Source organism: Rhinatrema bivittatum, chromosome 2 (genome assembly GCF_901001135.1).
Source record: "Rhinatrema bivittatum chromosome 2, aRhiBiv1.1, whole genome shotgun sequence".
Taxonomy (NCBI): Eukaryota; Metazoa; Chordata; class Amphibia; order Gymnophiona; family Rhinatrematidae; genus Rhinatrema; species Rhinatrema bivittatum.
This window is the reverse complement of record NC_042616.1, coordinates 486,093,530-486,114,407: the sequence shown is the minus strand read 5'-3', so window position 1 is coordinate 486,114,407 and position 20,878 is coordinate 486,093,530. Positions and strand designations below refer to the sequence as shown.

Here is a 20,878-nt window from a genome sequence, read left to right as displayed (position 1 = left end):
TGCACGCAGCAGATGTTTAAGAAATAAAGCTGGAGTGTGCGAGAAACAGGAAAAGTTTAGCAGAGTTGCTTACCTATAACAGGTGTTTTCCTAGGACAGCAGGATGTTATTCCTCACAGATGGGGTGACATCATCAGGATGGAGCCCGGCATGGAAAACTTATGTCAAAATTTCTAGAAGCTTTGACTGGAACACTGAGCCACCTATCCGTGCGTCCACGCGGGGTCTTCTCTTCAGTCTCGTAACAGAATTCACGGGCGAAAAAATAAAACAAAATGCATGAGAACACAACTCTGCAGGGTGGCTGGCGGGTTTCCTGAGGACTAACATCCTGCTGTCCTAGGAAAACACCTGTTACTGGTAAGCAACTCTGCTTTCTTTAGGACAAGCAGGATGGTAGTCCTCACACATGGGTAAATCCCTAGCTACAGGCTGCTCCTGGTAAGGCTTATGACCAACAAAAATAACTGTGGTGCTGCTGGCAACCCAGGGAGACAGCATGAACTCAAACAATTGGCCCTAGGCAGAGAGAATTGGGCTTTTAAGCCTGGAAGAGGTTACGGAGTACAGATTGGCCAAAGTTACTGTCATGTCGACCATCCTTGTCCAAGCAATAGTGAGCAGCAAATGCGTTTATGGAACTCCACATTGCAGCTCTGCAGATTTCGGAAATGGGAACCGCTCATAAGTGGGCCACTGATGCCGCCATGGCTCTCAATGAGAAAGCCTTAATGTAGCCTCCAAGCTGAAGGTCCGCCTGCTCATAGCAGAAGGAGATGCAATCCTCCAGCCAGTTGGAGTTGCAATCTGCCAGGCTTTGTTTTCCCACCGCAATGCCCTTTCTGTTCTTGTCAAAGGATATGAAGAGTTGCGTGGACTGCCTGTGGCCTGCAGTGCGTTCGAGATAGAAGGCCAAAGCCCTCTTACAGTCCAAACTGTGTAGAGACAGTTTGCCTTGGTGAGAATGAGATCTCGGGAAAATGGTGGGCAGAATAACAGACTGATTAAGATGAAAAGCAGTCACCACCTTAGGCGGAAACTTAGGGCGAGTACGCAGGACCACCTTATCATGAAAGAACTTTGTGTAGGGCGGATATGTCACCAACGCCTGAAGTTCTCTAACTCTGCGAGCCAAAGTAACCGCCATGAGGAAGAAAACCTTCCAGGTTAGGTATCTCAGATCGCAGGAGTGCATAGGCTCAAAAGGGTCACTCGCTAGCACCATGCTGAGGTCCCAGGACACAAAAGGATGACACATGGGGGGGCTATATCTGAAGCAAGTCTCGCATAAATCACTCTACTATGGGCTGTACAAAGATGGGTGTACCACCAATACCTTGATGGTAAGCACTGATTGCACTCAGGTGGACCCTGACCGAGTTGGTCATCAGGCCAGCCTCTGAGAGGTGCCACAGGTAGTCTAGCAGCTGCATGGGGCAGGCAAATAGATCCAAGCCATGACCTCCACACCAAACAGAGAACCTACTCCACTTGAGCCTGTAAGACTTCCTGGCGGAAGGCTTTCTTGAAGCTACCAGAACCTGAGATTCGTTGTCAGAAAGGTCAAAGGACTGCAAGACTAGCCTCTCAACATCCAGGCCGTCAGAGCTAATGACCTGGGATTTGGATGTGCATCCTGCCCCAATCCTGTGTGATCAGATTGGGGGAGGTCCCGAGACAGATGGGTTCCCTGACTGACAGGTCCTGCAGATTTGGAAACCAGACCTGCCTCTGTCAATACGGGGTCACCAGGATCATAGTACCCTTGTCATGCTAGCGCTTCACGAGATCTTCATTACCATTGGAAGTGGAGGATACGCATACAGAAGACCCTTGCCCCAGTAGTGGGCAAAGGCGTCCGAGGCTGGCTTCCCATTGCTCCTGTACAGGGAGCAGAAGTGGCCGACTTTGCTGTTTCAAGGGGAGGCAAAGTTCCTCAGACAGTTGCTTCAGTGAGTGAATGGTGTGCTTGTTATGGTGGGTTTCAAACTTGTTGTAAAATGGTATTTGAGCCTAAATATGTTAGTTCTGGGGATAGTGTTTCTTGCTCCCTACATTGACTGTTGTGTTTATTATTATGATGTCTGCCTGTTGGCTCAAATAAAGAATTAAAAAAAAATTGATCAAATCAACATACTATCCAGCATTAATACATAAACTAATACGGCTGATCTAACCTACCAAAGCCAGCTACACCTCAAGAGGTGAGCCATGTTAATGTACAGCCTAAACCTCTTCCCCCCCAACCAAAATGTAAAGGCCTCTGGAAGCTACCTATCCCTCCCTTCCTGGTTCAGAAAAAGGGCCTTCAGACTTTGTTCTTGCCTCTCTCCTGTTACTGGAAAAAGTCACCGGGACTTTTGAGCACCATATCAAATTCAACCCCTCTCCCCCCAAAATCCATTTCTTATGAGCCCCCACTACTCACAACAATATCCAGTGGCAGGAGACAGCACACTCCTTTTTTGCTCAACCGGTGCCAAATAGCATAAGCAGACCTCATTCTGTGCCAAAATGCAGCATGAGGTCAGCCAGTGGCATTTTGATTTTAGCATTAGCCGGACAGTAGGGAAATATATTCCCTCCTACTACCAAGATCTTCACAGGTCACAAAGAGGTGGGTAGAAGAGGCCAGGCAGCCTTTTTCTCTGTATGGGTGTATTTGTGAGTGTATGTGTGTGTGTGGGGGGGGGGGGGGGGGGAAGGAACAAGGACTAGAAGTCTTTTTATGTGCATAGAAAGCCAGTGATGTCCCCAGCACTAACTTCCCCTTTTGTGATGGTTGGTGCAGAATTTAGTTTAAACAGAAAATTCTCTGCTGCAGAACATGGCTCATGTTCCCATGACCATCCACGTGATTCAAAGTGTGCCATTGGGACCCTGTGGAGGAGAAGGAAGGACGTTTCTGAGCAAATGGCATCATTGTCCAGATAGCAGCAGGTGAGTTAAGGAATCAGAAATGGTGAAGGATTCAGACAACAGGGACAGACATGGGGGAGGGAGAGAAGGATTCAGACAGCAGGGACAGCCATTAGAATTAATGACATCTTACCTTCAGGAAAATGAGCACTGAGAAGAAAAAGAAGCATCTTACACCACATTTCTGAAACTGAAGGTTATAGAACGTGCAAAGTAGGCCAATAATTGTGTAACTGCAAGAGAATTTGACATCAGTGAAAAACTTGTCAGACTGGAGAAAAAAAAATGAAGAAAAACTGCTAGAAATGCCAAAGTCAAAGAAAGCCTTACATTTCAAAATTGTGCCTTTTGAAGGAATGGAAAAGGATTTGAATGACTGGGTAATGGAATGCAGATAGAATGGTTACAATGTGACTCGCCAAAGCATTAGGATTTGTGCCCTTCAAATGGCAAAAGAAGAAAAATATTCAGAGACCAAAAGGACTGAAAGAATTCACAGCATCATCTGGTTGGTGTTCGTGGTTCATGAACAGATATGGATTGTGCCTTCTTCAGGGCACAAAGATTTCACAGAAACTATTTAAAGAGCTTGATGAAAAGATTTGTTCATTCCACAAATTCATTTAGCAGAGAATAAAGAATCATTTTGATATGAGTAACACTGGTAATATGGATGAAACGCCGATGACATTTGATATGCCTGACAATCGCACTGTAGCTGGCACTGGTAAGAAGACCATACTTGTAAAAACAATTGGTCATGAAGAGACCCATTTCTCGGTGGTCCTATCTTGCCCGGCAGATGGCTCAAAACTGCAACCAGTTGTAATATTCAAGAGGAAAATGATGCCGAAGAACCTAAAAATTCCAGTAGGCATAGCTGTTTGGATTCATCCTAAAGGTTGGATAGTTGAGGAGGGAAGTGACTGTGTGATGTGTGGGGTAGGCAACTAGGTGCGGGGCTAAGAAAACAGTCACTTGGTGTGGGATATGTTCCGCACACATATCAGAGGATGTGAAGGACGATGTAAAGAAAATGGCGATCACATTAGCAGTGATTCCAGCCGTTAGATGTCTGTCTCAGTAAGCCTTTCGAGGATCAATTGCAGCATATGTGATAACAATGGATGTGTTCTGGTCAAGCAAAGTTAACGAAAGGAGAAAACCTGGTGAAACCTGACTGATTTAGTAGCAAAATGGGTAAAGAGTGCCTGGGAATCAATTCCACCAGAAATGGTCAATAAGTCATTTCTGAAATGCGGCATCAATACTATAGATGGATCAGAAGATGACACCATCTATGAAGACAAAGACAAATCAGCATTGGATGATGATTCAACAGATGGAGACAGCAAAGACAACTTTTACACTGATGGCATCACCAATGAACAGTTCCGCAATTTATTCGGACATGCCGAAGAAAAATCTGACTTGGAAGGATTTGAATAAAAGAGAAGGATTCAAACAGCAGGGACAGCCATATGGGAGGAAGGCAAGGATTCATACAGCAGGGACATTTTCTTAAGTTGTTATACGAAACATTATAATTTGAGACACTTTATTCTGCTTTTAAAAAAATAAATAAAAGCAATTTTCTTAATTTATCGGTTTGTTTCTTAGTATTACTTTACCATTTCATAAGCCCCCTAGATTTTACCCTCAACTTATCCATGGGTGCCAGATAATTCTTGTTTTTGGGGCCCAAAAAATACCCTTGACTTATACACAAGTATATACGGTAATTGACAGGAAGTCTACCCATTTTCCTGACCTGCTGTGATATTGCGATCCCACCTGATCTCTAGATTTACTCTCACTTCTCCATTAATCCTCTTTGCTTCTCCCATGCTTTCTTGAATTTCAACGTTAATTTCTGACTACATAACCTCCACTGGGAGATTATTCCATGAAGTCAGAACCCTTCTGTGAAGAAATGCTTTAAATTACTCCAATATTTAGCTCCTTCCATTCTCATATGATGGCCCTTTTTCTAGATATTCCTTTCCTCTGAAAAATACTTTCCTCTTTACATTCTCTACTGTGTGTTTTCTCTCCCTCCTCTATACATACTTTAGGTCTTTAAGTCTCACCTTGGATGGCTTATGGTACTTCTCTTCATACTCTTTTGGAGATCCGCTCCTGCATAAAGTTCAAGTTCCTCTTTCTCATGTACAAAGGCCTTCACTCTGCAGCACCTTACTACCTCTCTTCTCTCTCTATACTCCTCCTTATGCACTCCACTCGTCAGATAAGTCACTCCTATCTGCGCCCTTCTCCTCTACTGCCAATTCCAGACTCCATGCTTTCCACCTGACTGTGCCAGGGGGCTTGGAATAGTCTTCCTGAACTGTGCGAGTCATGCTCCCTCTCTTGATATGTTTAAATCCCATCTAAAGAGCCACCTTTTTGAAACCACTTTTAAATCTTATGCTTGATAGTCTGTTTTTAGTCTTAACTAACTTTCCTTTCTTTTTAAACATTGTCTTGATTTATACCCCAAGTCTCTCGTTCTGTATGTTTGTTTTATTAGATAGTAAGCTCTATTGAGCAGGGACTGTCTTTTTGTATGTTTGTACAGCATTGTTTATGTTATGTAGCGCTATAGAAATGTTAAGTAGCCGTAGTCGTAATAGTAGTAGTAGTAGAAGTAGAAGATAAGAACATAAGATATGCTATACTGGGTCAGACCAAGGGTCCATCAAGCCCAGTATCCTGATTCCAAAAGTGGTCAATCCAAGTCACAAGTACCTGGCAAGTACCCAAACATTAAATAAATCTCATGCTACTATTGCTAATTAAATTACTGTGATAGTAGTTTATGGATTTTTCCTCTAGGAACTTTAAGCGCTGAGTGAAAAACAAAATTCTTCCATTTGTTTTAAATTAGCTACTTTCTAACTTCATGGAGTGCCCCCTGGACCTTCTATTGTCTGAGAAAGTAAATAACCAATTTACATTAACTTTTTCCTTTTATGATTTTGTAGACTTCTATCATATCCCTCCTCAGTCATCTCTTCTCCAAACTGAACAGCCCTAACTTCTTTAGCCTTTCCATGCCCCTTATTTTGGTCACCCTTCTCTGCACTCTCTCCAGTGCAGCTACATCCTTTTTGAGATGCGGTTACCAGACTTGCACACAGTATTCAAGGTGCAGTCTCACCATGGAGTAGTAGTAGCAGTAGTAGATGCAGCTTCCAGAGTGGGACTTCGTACTCCAGATGAGGTCTCACCAATGATTTGTACATAAATATGGTCACCTCTTTGCTTTGCTGGTTATACCTCTCACTATGCACCTTAGCATTCCTCTGACTCTTGCCACTGCCTTGGCTACTTCAATATCAGAGGAAGACAGTTGGGAGACAGATTTATATTTTCATTCTAGGTTCAAATTTAATAGTGTGGTTGCCATGTTAGCCCACTAACATACCTAGAAATAAAGATGTCACTGAACAATTGTAGGAGACACCTTCTTTTGGACTAGCACAATATATTTGTGACAAACCTTTGAGAATTATACTCCAGCAGGTCTGTGCTAAGAATAATGCTGCTATCTGAATACACCAGAAAACTAAGGCCTGGATTATAAAATTAGTGTTTTCAAAAGTGTAAAGAGCAGTAAAGAAAATGGGGGAGAGTAATGTGTTTATACAGGTGAAAGCATAGTCTGCTGGGAGTGTGATCCCAAAGCAGGAGTGGCCTGTACATTGGCAAGGCAAGTCAGGTTCCAAATGAACAATGGCAGGATGTCCCTTTGGGATGAGTCCTCAGGTGCTAGTGACTGGCAGGGCTTAGGCAGTAGGCCCTGAACCACGCCTCAGCAGAAATGCAATGGAAACAAGAAGACCAGATGAGATGCATCAGCAGAGCCAGAGAAGCAAGGAATATGCTGGAGTCAACACAGGGAGATGAATTCTGTAAGAAGGACTCAACGAGGGAGGCCAGAGAATGAGAATCAAGCTCTGGCAACCTGCTGACTCGAAGCCTGGAATATATAAGTGTTTAGATATAATAACCTCAAGACTTGCCATACTGGTTCAGACCAAGGGTCCATCAAGCCCAGTATCCTGTTTCCAACAAGATGGCTGCTAGCAGGAAGTGAGGGCTAAGGAGATGGGAGGACTGACCAGCTAGTTCCTGAAGCTCAAAGAGGCCCTGCTGGAGGGAGTTGAGAATTTCCTATTGGGACCTCACAATACAGACCCGATAAAGGAAAAATTCTTGAAAACTAATCATAAAGCTATTAAATCACATTAATAATATTCCTACTGTTGAGAGAATGCCATAGTCTGCATATGAGGTCCTGCATATGAGGCTCGTGAACAAAATGAGAAGCTTGAGAGTAGATGCCAAGATAGTGGCGTGAACTGCAAACTGGTTGACTAACAGGAAACTATTCTGAAGAAAGAACGGTTTTAAGTGGAGTGTCACAGGGATCTGTTTTGGGACCGATTCTGTTTAATATCTTTGTAAGCGACATTGCATAAGGGATAGAAGGTAAGATATGTCTATTTGTAGATAATATTAAGATTTTCAACAGAGTGAACAAGCCCAAAGGAATAGAGAAAATGAAAAGTGATTTAAGAAAGCTTGAAGACTGGGGTCAAGGATTTGGCAGCAGGGATTCAATGCCAAGAAGTGCAGAGTCATGCATCTGGGGTGCGGTAATCCAAGAGCTGTATGTGATGGGCAGTGAAAGACTAATGTGCATGGACTGGAAGAGAGACCTTGGGCTAACAGTGTCTGGTGATCTGAAGATGATGAAGCAATGTGACAAGGCGATAGCTAAAGCTAGAAGAATGCTGGGCTGCATAGAGAGAGGAATAACCAGTAAGAAAAAAAGGAGGTGGTGAGACCTCACCTAAAGTACTGCATTCAGTACTGGCACCATATCTCAAAAAGGAGAGTTCAAAGTAGAGCAACCAAAATGGTGTGGGGGTCAGCATTGGAAGACTTATGAGGAGATGTTGAGGATCCGAAAATGAATACCCTGGAAGAGAGGAGGTGCAGGGGAGGTATGATACAGACCTTCAGACACCTGAAAGGCTTTAACAATGCATAATCGGCAAACATTTTCCATTGGAAAGAAATTAGTAGAACTAGGGGTCACAAAATGAAACTCCAGGGACGATGACTCAGAACCAATGTCACAAAATATTTCTTCATGCAAAGGGAGGTGGATGCCTGGAATGTCCTTCTGGAGGAGGAGGTAAAAACAAAAACAGTGAAAGAATTCAAAGGGGCATGGGATAAGCACTGTGGATCGCTAAAGGCTAAAGGATAGAAATGAAGAAAACAGTGCATGGGGTAAACTTGCTGGTGTGGCAGTGGCTACCCTTAACCATTAAGCCTTGATACTATTGATGCAACCCCATCATTGCTCTCTGCTTCAACGGCAGGGGGAAAAGAGGAAAAGGGAAATTAGATTCAGACAGCAACCCACAAGGACCCTGACTTTTTTGGTCTGGGAAACTGATAAGCATGGGGATAACCTGCCCAGCGCGACAGATATTACTATGAGCTTGCTGGGCAGACTGGATGGACCATTTGGTCCTTTTCTGTCGTCATTATTATGTTTCTATATGAGCTTCTGAAAGCCAGTACTTAAGAAGCTTTCTCTTCACCCAGCGGTTTTTGCAAATTACTGCTCTGTCCCTCACTCCCATTCTTGCCAAAAATCTTGGAAGCCATTGTTTACAAACAGTTAACTGAATAACTTGAGGAACATGCCACTCTTGATTCTTTTCAGTTTGGTTTTAGGAAGTCTGTCGGTACAGAATCCCTCCTTATTTCCAGTCTTGATGTAATCCGAAGAGGTTCTGATTCCGGAAAGTGATTTGTCATGGTGTTACTCGACCTCTCTGTTGCATTTGACACCATAAATCATCAGATACTTATCCAACCTTTAAAAGAATGTGGCATCTCAGGCTGCATCCTGAGCTGGTTCATCTCCTACCTTTTCACAACAACAGGTTCAAATTGTCCATTTTACATAATTATGGCATCACATATAATATGGGAGTCCCTCAGGGATCCTCACTCTCAGCCACTCTGTTTAATGTATATTTAGCCCCCATTCACAAATTGTTTGCTGTCCTCAGTGTTCAATACAGAGTCTATGCTGATGACATTCAGGTCTTTTTCCCAGTCTTCCAAACCTAGCCTGATTCAGCCCAGATGGTCTCCTTGTGTTTATCATCAGTGAAAGCCTGGCTAATTCATAATAAATTGGTATTAAATCTGGAAACTGAAATCATAATACTTGAAAGTACTCCTTCTACTAACAAACCAACTTTCTTTATGGTCGAATGACTTCAGATTACATTATCATTTCAAATAAAAAACCTCTGTGTTTAATAGATCCTGCTCTTTCCATTCGGGCACATAGCAATGCAGTAACTAAAACAACAATTTTTAATATCAAAACTCTCAGGCACCTGAAACCATTACTTGATGTAAATAATTTATTTTTTTTTTACTGTACTTCAAGCCAGTGTTGATTCTTGTAACCACTGTATTCTTGGCATTCCAGCATTTATTCTAAGACCTCTCCAAGTTGCAAAAAATGCTACAGCCTGAATCTTAACAGGCCTCAACAAAAACAACATATCACTCCAGCTCTACACGCCTTACACTGGTTGCCAATTTTTTGGCTGGTACAATATAAAGTTGCCATGATCATTCACAAACATTTTGAAATCCCTAATCAGCCATGATCCTGTGCCAACCAGAACACTGAGGTCAAGTCAATCCCAGCTATTAACAGTCCCCCCACATTGAAACAAGCCCAATTAACTATGACCAGAGAGTGTGCATTCTCCACTGCTGATGCAGATCTTTGGAACTCTCTTCCGGAATTCTTAAGAACCACATCTTGCACAAAGAGTGTCAGAAAATTGTTCAAAACCTGCTTATTCAAACTGGCTTTTCAGGTACATGCTTAAATGCATCCAAGCAGTGCTCTAACATTACTGTCTGTTACTAAGAAATTAGAGATGTTTTTAGTTTGTTTTTGAATTTTGTTTTCATGTTTTTACTTACCCCTAGATTCATCAAAATGCTACAATTTTGCATGGATAATGCCCGTGATAAGAAAAAGGGGCATGTCAATTTTTGAATTACCGTACCATGCACTATGTTAGTGCTTCGCATAGGTAGCATATCATGGGATGCATTAAAGTTTTTGCACCCCGTGATACTTGTAGTTTGCTACTCACAAAGTGCCCAGACAGGCATTTACTTGAGTGAGTGAGTAAAGAGTGAGAGAGAAAACAAACCTCTTTATAAGGCCTTCATAGAATTCAACTATTTATATCACTATAGGAGGGCCAGCCAATAACTTGAGGTGAGCTTTTGGTGGTGGTTTAGGGTTTTGGGGCCAGTTTTACATGCAGAGTAAGATGTACAAACAGCACAGTACACCTAAGTGAACATTTGACATCACTTGGCGTGAGGAAAGTCTCACAAAGATGAGATTTCTACAATGTTCTCTCGCCCTGGCTTAATGGACTCTATACCAGGGTACTATCAGGCTACTTATGGTATCAGTGGCTCACGTCGTGCACCCAGGATGTCTCAAAAATGCTGGATTTAACTCCTTTTGGAAATCTATCCATGATGATTAATCAATCTACAGTGATATATTTCACTCCAAAAGTTGCGCATACTCATGCTGATGCTGAGAGAGCACGGGCATGCTCACTGCATACATTAACCAGTTAGAAGCCAACCTAAAAGGGTCAAATAAATAGAGAAAAATGTGCACAAAACCAGTGCTCCAGTTAGCAGGCTTTCCTTATCAGCTCTCACAGCAAGTGAAAGGTCACAGATGGCATGGGAAGAGGCTCTAGAAACCTAAACCCTCTGTGAGTTCAGCTCAACTATGCCTTGCTCTCTAATCCTGCTCCATGGGGAGGTCTCCAGTACTCTATCAGGAGATAAAGCCAGCTGCGTCTCCTTGTTACAATGAGCGTGGAGGTTTGCCCCGTGCCCCTTTCTGATTCTACAATACAGACAGCAGCAAATGGTAAGCAGAGCATCGGAGCCTCTGTGACCTCTAAAAGAAGAATTTCATTCACCTTCCATTCCTATAAATATCAGAGTAAATAAAAGCACACAAGCTTTAAAGAGCTCGATTGTCCCTTTGCCCAACTGTGAAAACAAGAGTCAAGAAGTGTAACGCATCACTGTGTGGGACAGCCGGAGTGTGCCTGCCATGGGGAGGGGAGTGGGGGGAGAGACAATATATACAGCAGCAGAACACCACAACCGACCACCCAACTCCCAAGGATAAAAACATCGTACCTAATTAGGACAAGAGACTGTGCTCCGAATCCCACACAATAGCCCCCAATCTCCTTTTCAGCTGCATGTTAGCCCCCTCCGAGTCAAAAACTGCAGGCCCAAGTATAAAATCATATCCAGATCCTGCCAGGAGATTTATTTTTGATATACAGGGTGATGACGCTTAAAGCAGATGCCTGCTGTGACTGCTTTTCTTTGCCATTCATATCCTCACACAATTTCTCCTCGGTCCCCCCCCCCCCCCATTCCTCCCCTGGCAGCCTGCCACTAGGTCCCTCGTGTTCCCTGCGTTAATTCGCCGCTGCCTGTGTGTTACTTACTCAGAGTTGCTGCCGCCGTTGGCACCCTCAGAGCGTGCGTCCTGCTTCAGCACTCTTATACCCAAGGACTTGACAGCTCGTGTCAAAATACTTTCCAGCGCCTCGACGGAGAGCTTCTCCAGCACGATCACACGGCATCGGCTTAGGAGGGCAGAGTTGACTTCAAAAGAAGGGTTTTCTGTCGTCGCCCCGATCAGTGTCACCGTGCCGCATTCTACGTGCGGGAGGAAAGTATCCTGGAGCCATGGGGGGGAAGCAAAAGAAACAGATACCGGTTAAGGATCACCTGAGCCATCCCACGTGAGTACACAAGACTGTGGTTTTTACTTGCAACCCCAGGAGGAAATTCACGGCTGTGTCAGCATGTTAATAGGGGCTTATATACCAAGCATTTTTCCCCATAGCCAGAAAATGGGGCGGGGGGGACGGACCCCTTTAATACATACATCAGGACCTTGAAATTTAGGAACTAGAAGCAAAGGGTAACTCACACCATGGTCTTTCATCCTATACCTCTTGCCTTCTGAGTAACACGAGGGTGTAAATCCGCTGGCTTCACCAGCAAGTACTGAGATAAAGCAGCACTGCAGTTTCTCAGCCAGGGCATTTAAAGAGTACAAAGCAGGATAGGAAATTTGTTCAACTGACACTTAACACAGGGCACCCGTTACAGTTTCAGGGATCAATTTTAATTAAATTAAAACCAGAACTCTCTAATTTGGCTTTTAAAGTGATTACATTTTGTAGAAGGTCCTGAAGTTTTGTTGCAAATTAAAAGTGAATCTGAAAAAAATTGGGAAACTACTGCTATGAAGAAAAACCCGATTCATCCATATCCACACACCTACAAACTCACAAGAGGGAGATTCAAGGTGAGAAAGGGAGATGTTTTACTCCCCCCAGCAATATGTACGGGAGGGGGGGGGGTGGAATTTGAGATGAAATGGGGGAGTGGGGGAGAGAGGGAGCACCCCCCCCCCCCCCCGAAACCGTTTGTTGCCTAAGGAAAGGACCATCATCCTCCAAAACCTGAATACTGAAACAAAGTATCACCATCACATCAGCTCACCTGCTTTGTGGGTTTTTGTTTACTTAACTTGATTTTAGGTGGCTAAGAAGATTCAACCGTTCTGCTTTTGAAAATCTAGTACTACAAATGAAGGAAAGCTGCTGCGCACACTGAACTCTCAAAATCTGAAGTTAGGCTCTGCTTATCTCAGCAGTTAAAATTCTACTGTAGCAACCTGTCTTCATGGCAAAGAACGACTGCCATTTCCTAGCAGGTTTATAACTTTTAAAGAAAGAAATCCTAGCAGATGTGTTCATTTCTTCCTGACTACCAGGTCTCCAGGCCATTGGTAGGACAGGAATTAAAAGGATTAAATCTGACCATACAGAGCTGTGGATTTCATTTAGACAGTAATAAACCAAATTTTGTTTCTTATGTGTGTGTACAGATAGGGCTTTTAATTCTCAGTTTCCATCTGTGGGGGAGATTACTATTGACCTGAATAAGAGTTACACTTCCTGAATACATTCTGTTATGATAGTTCAGGCCACTTGGGGGATTTTGGCAAGAAAAAAGAAAAGTAAATTAAAAAGCATACCAAACTCTCCTTCCGAACAGTTATCAGAGCACAGCATCCATCAAGCATGCCCCTCCTTTGAGTTAACCATGTTTGGTAGTGCCGATTATGAAGGGGCAGGCTGGGAGGGGAAATCTGTTAACAGATTTGTATTTTCCTCCTTTCAGTTCAATGTAAGCGGGTATGATGTGCCTCACGAATGTCGGCAAAGTCTATAAATAAATAAATAAATAAATTTCACATCTGACTCTCAAATAGCCACAGGAAACTAAAAGTTTTTTGGTTTTGATTAAGATTGAAAAGTTGCCAGGATTAGTAAGAATATGATTTATCTATTTAAGGCTTTTCTTTACCGACATTCGTCAGGGACATCATGCCGGTTTACATCGAACAAGGGGGAACAACATAGAGAAATCAGTTACAAAAAACAGGGAGCAGCAAACTGGGAGATGCAAATGTAATATGCATAAAGGAAAGGAATAGAGACAGAAGTAAGTTGTCATAACTAATACAAAGAAATAAAGCGGGAGAAACATAACCGTGCAAAACTAATTACAAGTCATAGATCAATATTTTAAAGTAGTATATATGATGGAATATATACTATGAAACAATTAGGTCTGCAGGCATATTAAAGGAAAAAAAAAGGGTGCAAGAGTTACTGGAATCACAGGAGGGTATGCGGCACTTCTTGCTGGGTTACTGATTTTATAAACATTAAAACCTCTTTTTAAAGCGACAGATTATCAGCAGTGCAAGAGGGCCTGTGTGGGGAAAGCCAAAAAAACAAAACAAAACAAGAGGTGCCTCAGACAGTGGCCAGGAAGGACCTGGCAGATGCAAAAGAGTGGATCCAAATCCTTGCTGCTCACTCCCAGGGGTAAGCGATCTCAGAGTCCACATGGCTAACTGTTTATGGACATTTCATCCAGAACCTGTCCAAATCACCTTTTAAACCCCACTAATCTAGCTGCCTTGACCACATGCTCTGGGCAACACATTCCATAGCCTAATTACACATTCAGTGAAAAAAAAAAATACTCTCTCCAATTAGTTTTAAATCTGCTGCCTACTAGTTTCATAGCATGTCCCTCAGTCCTAGTTCTTTCTGAAATAGTGAATAATCGTTCCCTGCTTACCCGATCCACCCCACTCATGATCTTATAAACTTCTATCAAATCCCCTCTCGGTCGTCCTTTTTTCCCCCCCAGGTTGAGCCATAACCTATTCACAGCCTCTCTCCATAATGGAGCTCTCTCATCCCCGTTATCATTTTTGTTGCCCTTTTCTAGTTCTGCTACATTTTTTTTGTTTTGTTTTTGAGATGTGGCCACCAGAACTGCACACTGGACTTAAGATGCAGTCGCACCACAGATCTAGACAAGGGCACTGCGATATTTTAAGTTTTGCTCTCCATTCCCTTCTGAATCATTCCCAACATTCTATTTGCTTTTCTGACTGCCACTGCACACTGAGCTGAGAACTTCCATGTATTGTCCACAATGACGCCAAGAACCCTTTCCTGGGAGGTTAATTCTAATAAGGAACCCAGCATTGTGAATTTAGGATTATTTCCCTCTGTGTGTATCACTTTGCATTATCTGCCATTTTTAGATGCTCAGTTCTCCAGACTGCAAGGTCCTTCTGCAGCTCCTCACAGTCAGGTCATGGTTTTAAACAACTTTGAATTATTTTGTGTCATCTTGAAATCTGATCACTTCCATTTCCTGGTCCCTTTTCAGGATGGTTAATGAATAAGTTAAACACCGGTCCTGGTACAGCTCCCGAAGGTACTCTACCATTCACATTTCTCCATTTAGTTTATGGGGCAAGGTGAGACTGAAGAGCCATGAAGGACTCTATGACCTGCAGATGGACTTGGTGAACTGGTAGACTAATTGGTAAAAATTGGTAATTTCATTGCTGCGTGTATGTTAGAAAACCTCCCGATTTACATGCGTAAAATCTGACTCGCAGGGGATAAATACATGTAAATTATGCAGATAAAATCTCTATGTATATAATTTTTTTAAACTAGACATAAAAATACGCAGGTATAGCAGTTGTGTGCTGCTTATCCAGATAAATTCCAATTTACCCAGCTAAATCTTGAAAGTGGCACTTATCCGGCAAGTTCAGACTTATTCTGCTAAGTAGCAGCATGGTCACCACTTATCTGCACAAGTCTTGACATACTACTTATCCGGCTAAGGCCTGGATTTATCAAAATGCGGTAAGTATCGCACGCGATAGCAAAAGGGGTGTGTTTTATCCTAATATATTATGCTAATATACAGTTTATCGCAATTTGCGCTAATTACCGAAGAGCTCCGAAGAGCTAAGTTAGCGCAAATTGCGATAACATTTCAGACTTTGCGATAAGTGCCAGACCTGTTGTATTTCCTGCATTCAACCACTGGGGGACCATTGTAAATGGAGAGAGAGAGAGAGAGGGAGAGAGATGCACTCTCTACCTGGGTAACATCAAGATAGATTGAGAGAACATTGCACAAATCTCATCTTTGGGTGAGTTTCCTCACTCCGAAGGCCATCAAATCTTCACAAGAGACCACTGTTCTGTTCGTACGTCTCACGTTGAATGTCAAAGTGGCCCCTAACCCTCTACACTAATTCCTAAACCTCACCTCGATTTACTAGGTGGGCCTACCATAGGGATACAAATACCTATCTAGAGAGAGGACACTATGGCTAGTCAGTCTCTCTCTCTCTCTCACTCTCAGCTGGTGCTCTGGGAGCTACAAATCAACTAAAACAGGCCTTGTAGGAGACAAAAAATGCAATAAAACCTTACCACCCCATAACGCAAGCTATCACACGGCTTAACGCAACTGAAAGAGGTGTAGTTAAAATCGGCATTAAGTCTGTGCAATAGCACTTCGCAGACAGGCAAACCTAGCCCACTCCCCACCCCTAACTCCTCCTCTTTTTCAAATTTGCATCGCACCATACGATATGGTGCTATCGCATGCGATAAGCCCTTAACGCATGTGAAAATGCCTTAGCGCATTTTGATAAATGACCCCCTAAGTCAGATAGCCAACCAAGTGTAAAAAGCGCTATTTATCCACCTGACTTGGGGCCTCATTTCCTAAGCATTTTCCCCATAGACACAAAATAGGAGAAAAGCTTTAGTAAACAGGCCCTTAGCTGGATAAGTGTCATTTTAAGATTTATCCAGCTAAGTAGCAGCAAAGCTTATCTGGATTAGTGCCTCTACTTAGTAGGAGAAATTGGAACTTATCCAGATAAATGCTACCAGACTGAAATCATTAACAGCCATAGACTGGCACAATGACTGACAGGAGACAAGCTCGGGGTTCTTTAGATCTGCAACTAAAGGGCTGAGGTTTTCTGGGAAAGAGGTGTAACCAAATGACTAGAGCACAAACCCCAAGGTAGGAGATCTCTCTGGAGATTTCTGTACTCTCCCCATTGCAGAATACTACAGTGGCCGACAGCAGGTCAGTGCTTCTGGTTTGAATATATTGAGCAGCAAAGGAGCAGGTTGAGCCGTGGAACATGAGGCTGTATGTAGCAAAGCCCAACACACACCCCAGAAGTTTCTGTCAGCTGCTGCGAGCGTCGTGTACCTGACGCATCAACACTAAACCCAGCTCAACACAAGATTTTAAAATGGAATTCTGGGCTGTTTTAACCAAGATATAAGAAAGAGAGAGAGAGAAGCCCCTGGCCGTGACTCAAGATCCATTTTTCTTTTTATAGAGGGTCATTTTCAGAGCATGCGAGGAGCTTGTAAGTTCAGTATTTTTATTATTTTATAATTTCCAGTACATGGGGGAGGGGGGGGGGGAGGGGGGCGGGGAGTGAGAAATCCCTAAGGCAGTGTGATTAATTTTCAAAGGAAAAATGTATTCAAAGGGGGATCTAAGTCCCACTCAAGTCCACATTCTGAAGATGCAAGGAATCCATTCAAAGAAAAGGAAAATTGTATCGGGAAATCTACAATGCATCATACAGTGTATTGCATGCCACATTTCTTATTTATGTGTTACACAATTCCACTAGATGTATTAGCACAACTAGTACTATCTGAGGTTGTAGCATCCCCAGTACTTACAACAGAGGATTTCCCTTGCAGAAAAAAAAGCAAACAGAATGTTGGGAATTATTAGAAAGGGAAGGGTGAATAAAACGGAAAAATGTCATAATGCCTCTGTATCGCTCCATGGTGAGACCGCACCTTGAATACTGTGTACAATTCTGGTCGCCGCATCTCAAAAAAGATATAATTGCGATGGAGAAGGTACAGAGAAGGGCGACCAAAATGATAAGGGGATGGAACAGCTCCCCTATGAGGAAAGACTAAAGAGGTTAGGACTTTTCAGCTTGGAGAAGACACGGCTGAGGGGGGATATGATAGAGATGTTTAAAATCATGAGAGGTCTAGAACGGGTAGATGTGAATCAGTTTTTTACTCTTTCGGATAATAGAAAGACTAGGGGGCACTCCATGAAGTTAGCATGGGGCACATTTAAAACTAATTGGAGAAAGTTCTTTTTCACTCAATGCACAATTAAACTCTGGAATTTGTTGCCAGAAGATGTGGTTAGTGCAGTTAGTATAGCTGTGTTAAAAATAGGATTGGATAAGTTCTTGGAGGAGAAGTCCATTACCTGCTATTAATTAAGTTGACTTAGATAATAACCACCGCTATTACTAGCAACGGTAACATGGAATAGATTTAGTTTTTGGGTACTTGCCAGGTTCTTATGGCCTGGATTGGCCACTGTTGGAAACAGGATGCTGGGCTTGATGGACCCTTGGTATGACCCAGTATAGCATATTCTTATGTTCTTAAAAGACTTCAGATGTTCAGGGCTCAACAATGAGCGCTACCGACATGTTTAAAAATACATTTCAATCAACCTATTTTAAAGAGAAACCTGCACCAACAGAAACTGTCGGAGAATAAAATGCAAGAAATTTCTTCCTCTGGATAACTCTGGAAACACAAATTTTTTGAAAAACACATTTTGAACACTGGATCTTTGTCAGAGTTCAGAGCAAACACAGCAATGATGGTCACTCTGCTCCAGGTTTCTTCCCTAGATGTTTTCATTATCTCTGTGAGATTTAAACTGTCAAGGGAAGCAAGAACATCTATGACTCCTTTTTCCAGATCAATTTAATCAAATTCAGCCAGGCACTTTAAAGGCTTTGTAGATACAGGCATTCAAACAATGGTTCTTTTCATCTTCCCTGGAGATATCAAATTATCATAGAAAATGAGAAACCATGGGTTCCAGTAGCCATTGGCATCTTCCATATTTTACTAGACAACAGCATGATTTCGATCCTTTTTCATGTGAGCCTTCACAACTCTTGCCATACTTACTTCACCTCTAACACAGGCCTCACCACTTCTTCAGTGAAAGTTCATCTACGCACCATCTCAGCGTACCATGCTTTCTTGTACAACAAACCAATTATTATTTATTATTCACCTCTAACACAGGCCTCACCACTTCTTCAGTGAAAGTTCATCTACGCACCATCTCAGCATACCATGCTTTCTTGTACAACAAACCAATTATTATTTCTTGTACAACAAACCAATTATTATTTATTATTTATTTTATATTCTGCTTTTCGCACTTTTTCAGCACTTCAAAGTGGATTACATTCAGGTACTGTAGTATTTGTACCTGAGGCAATGGACAGTAAAGTGACTTGCCCAAGGTCACAAGGAGCGACAGTGGGACTTGAACCCTGGTCTCCTGGTTCGTAGCCCACTGCTCTAACCACTAGGCTACTCCTCCACTCAAATCTCCATTCACCCACTCATATCTTGTTTTGTGAAAGGGCCCTTATTTATTTTTACTTATTTATTAGTTTTTATAATCCACTGATTTCCTAAAAATTAGTTCAATGCAAAGAACAACAAAATATTATAAATATCAGAAACCTTCCATGGGATCTTAAATGTGGTCCTCTCTCAAGTGCTGAAGCCTCTCTTTTAGCCATTAGAGTCCACTTCCTTGGGTTCCTGACTTGGAAGATATTTTTCCTTGTTGCAGTCACCTTGGCGAGAAGTAGCAGCGAATTTTAAGCTCTCGTCCACTACCCTCTATATCTGCAATTTTATTACAACAAGATGGTTCTTCGAACCCATCCAAAATTTCTATCAAAAGTAGAATTGGTTTCCCAGATCAATCAATCCATTGTACTACCTACTTTTTACCCAAGACCCCATGTGCACAAGGATAAGAAAACCCTCCATACTCTGGACGGCAAATGGGCCCTAGCTTATTATAAAAGATATACTCTACCTCATTATCAAATCAACCAGCTCTTTATTCCCATGACCCTAATCGTGACCAAAAGCTAAGCTAACTTTATCCAACTGATTAGCTGAATGCATATATCACTGCTACAAATCAGTAGAACTGCAACTTACAAACTCGATTAAAACTCATAAGATATGAAACTTAGCTTCTCCTTTTGCTTATCTGCGACAAGTACCAATTGAAGACATATGCCTCAGCCACAGCTACCGAGGGAGGGCATTGGGTGACAACTTACAAAATACAACATGCAGAACGATGCTGGGGAATGTGTGGATTTGTATATCCTTCATTACCTGAATCTTACGTGAGTTCTCTTCTACCTTTAAAATAAAAAGGAATAAAAATATTGGCACATGACTAGCAGAGAATGGGATGTGTGTTTATAATCTGCACTGAAGATATATACTTTAAGTGAAATTTATGTATCATTTCATTATAGTATTTTTATGGTGATCTCTTACTAGTAGGAGCTGCTTAAGTAAAAAATTTAAATATCATTTAGGATAGAGACTAATAGGCCGATACAGTATGTGCGCTTGGTTGAGCGCACCATTTACCATGCGATAGGATGCGAGTTTTTGATGCGCATCTATTACCCCTTATACTGTAAGGGGTAATAGCGCGTCGAAAATGTGTGGCCATCTCCCAAAAACTAATAGCGCTCATCACATGCAAATGTCAGAGGAACCAAAAAAAAAAAAATCAGCCCGCTGGTCAGCAGGTTAGAAAAATGGACGCTCAATTTTACCAAAGTCTGTTTTCCTAACCCGTGGCTGTCAGCGGATTCAGAAACCAACGCGAGTAAAATAGAGCGTCAGTTGTTGGGACCCGCTGATAGCCACCTCTTCGCTAATCAGAAGGCGCTAGGGACATGCAATTGTCCCTAGCACCTCCTTATTAGTGCAACCCCTCATTTAAATAAAGAATCGCGCGCCCAGGAGAGGTGGCTGGGCACTTGTCAGGAGAGCGGGTGTTCAACACAGAGCGCACGCTCTTCCACGATTCTTACTGAATCGGCCTGTAAGATAGCAAAGACCTATTGATCCATATTGGAAATGAGGTTTCAAAATTGTCACTGGCTCTAATCAGAGAAGGAAGGGGGCAGTATTGTTTACAAGAATGTTTAGAAGAAGTTACATTTTTTTTTGTAATGAGTATGAAATTACCTTTCTGCGCATACCCCCAATTTGTTTGCCTTATAAAACTTTGAAATAGCAAGGAGGATTAATCAGTAAAATGTTAGAATATTTTTTTCTGGTGTCTTAAATTTTGCAGTAAATGGCAAATATTGACAAGGTACCAGAATTGTGATATTCTCACTTTGCCAGAGAATCACAAGAACTGTGACAAGATGATTGAGTTCAAACATTTACCTAAGAACTATAGCGCAAACATTTGATAGGGAGTTTTAACAGGAAAACAC

The 20,878-nt window shown here is 42.3% G+C and overlaps 2 protein-coding genes across 3 annotated transcripts in view; one reads left to right on the top strand and one right to left on the bottom strand.

The window, feature by feature from the left end:
- The window catches only part of WRNIP1 (WRN helicase interacting protein 1), a 143,802-nt gene that overhangs the window by 83,584 nt on the left and 39,340 nt on the right, over positions 1 to 20,878 (bottom strand). For both annotated transcript variants that reach the window (XM_029590536.1, XM_029590537.1), the window contains exon 3: positions 11,541 to 11,776. In XM_029590536.1, the coding sequence (XP_029446396.1) occupies positions 11,541 to 11,776 (236 nt within the window). The remainder of the gene's footprint in view (positions 1 to 11,540; positions 11,777 to 20,878) is intronic.
- Positions 11,719 to 20,878, top strand: part of MYLK4 (myosin light chain kinase family member 4) — a 278,506-nt gene continuing 269,346 nt past the window's right edge. The window contains exon 1 of the mRNA XM_029590534.1: positions 11,719 to 11,840. Within this exon, the coding sequence (XP_029446394.1) occupies positions 11,785 to 11,840 (56 nt within the window). The 5' untranslated portion in view covers positions 11,719 to 11,784. The remainder of the gene's footprint in view (positions 11,841 to 20,878) is intronic.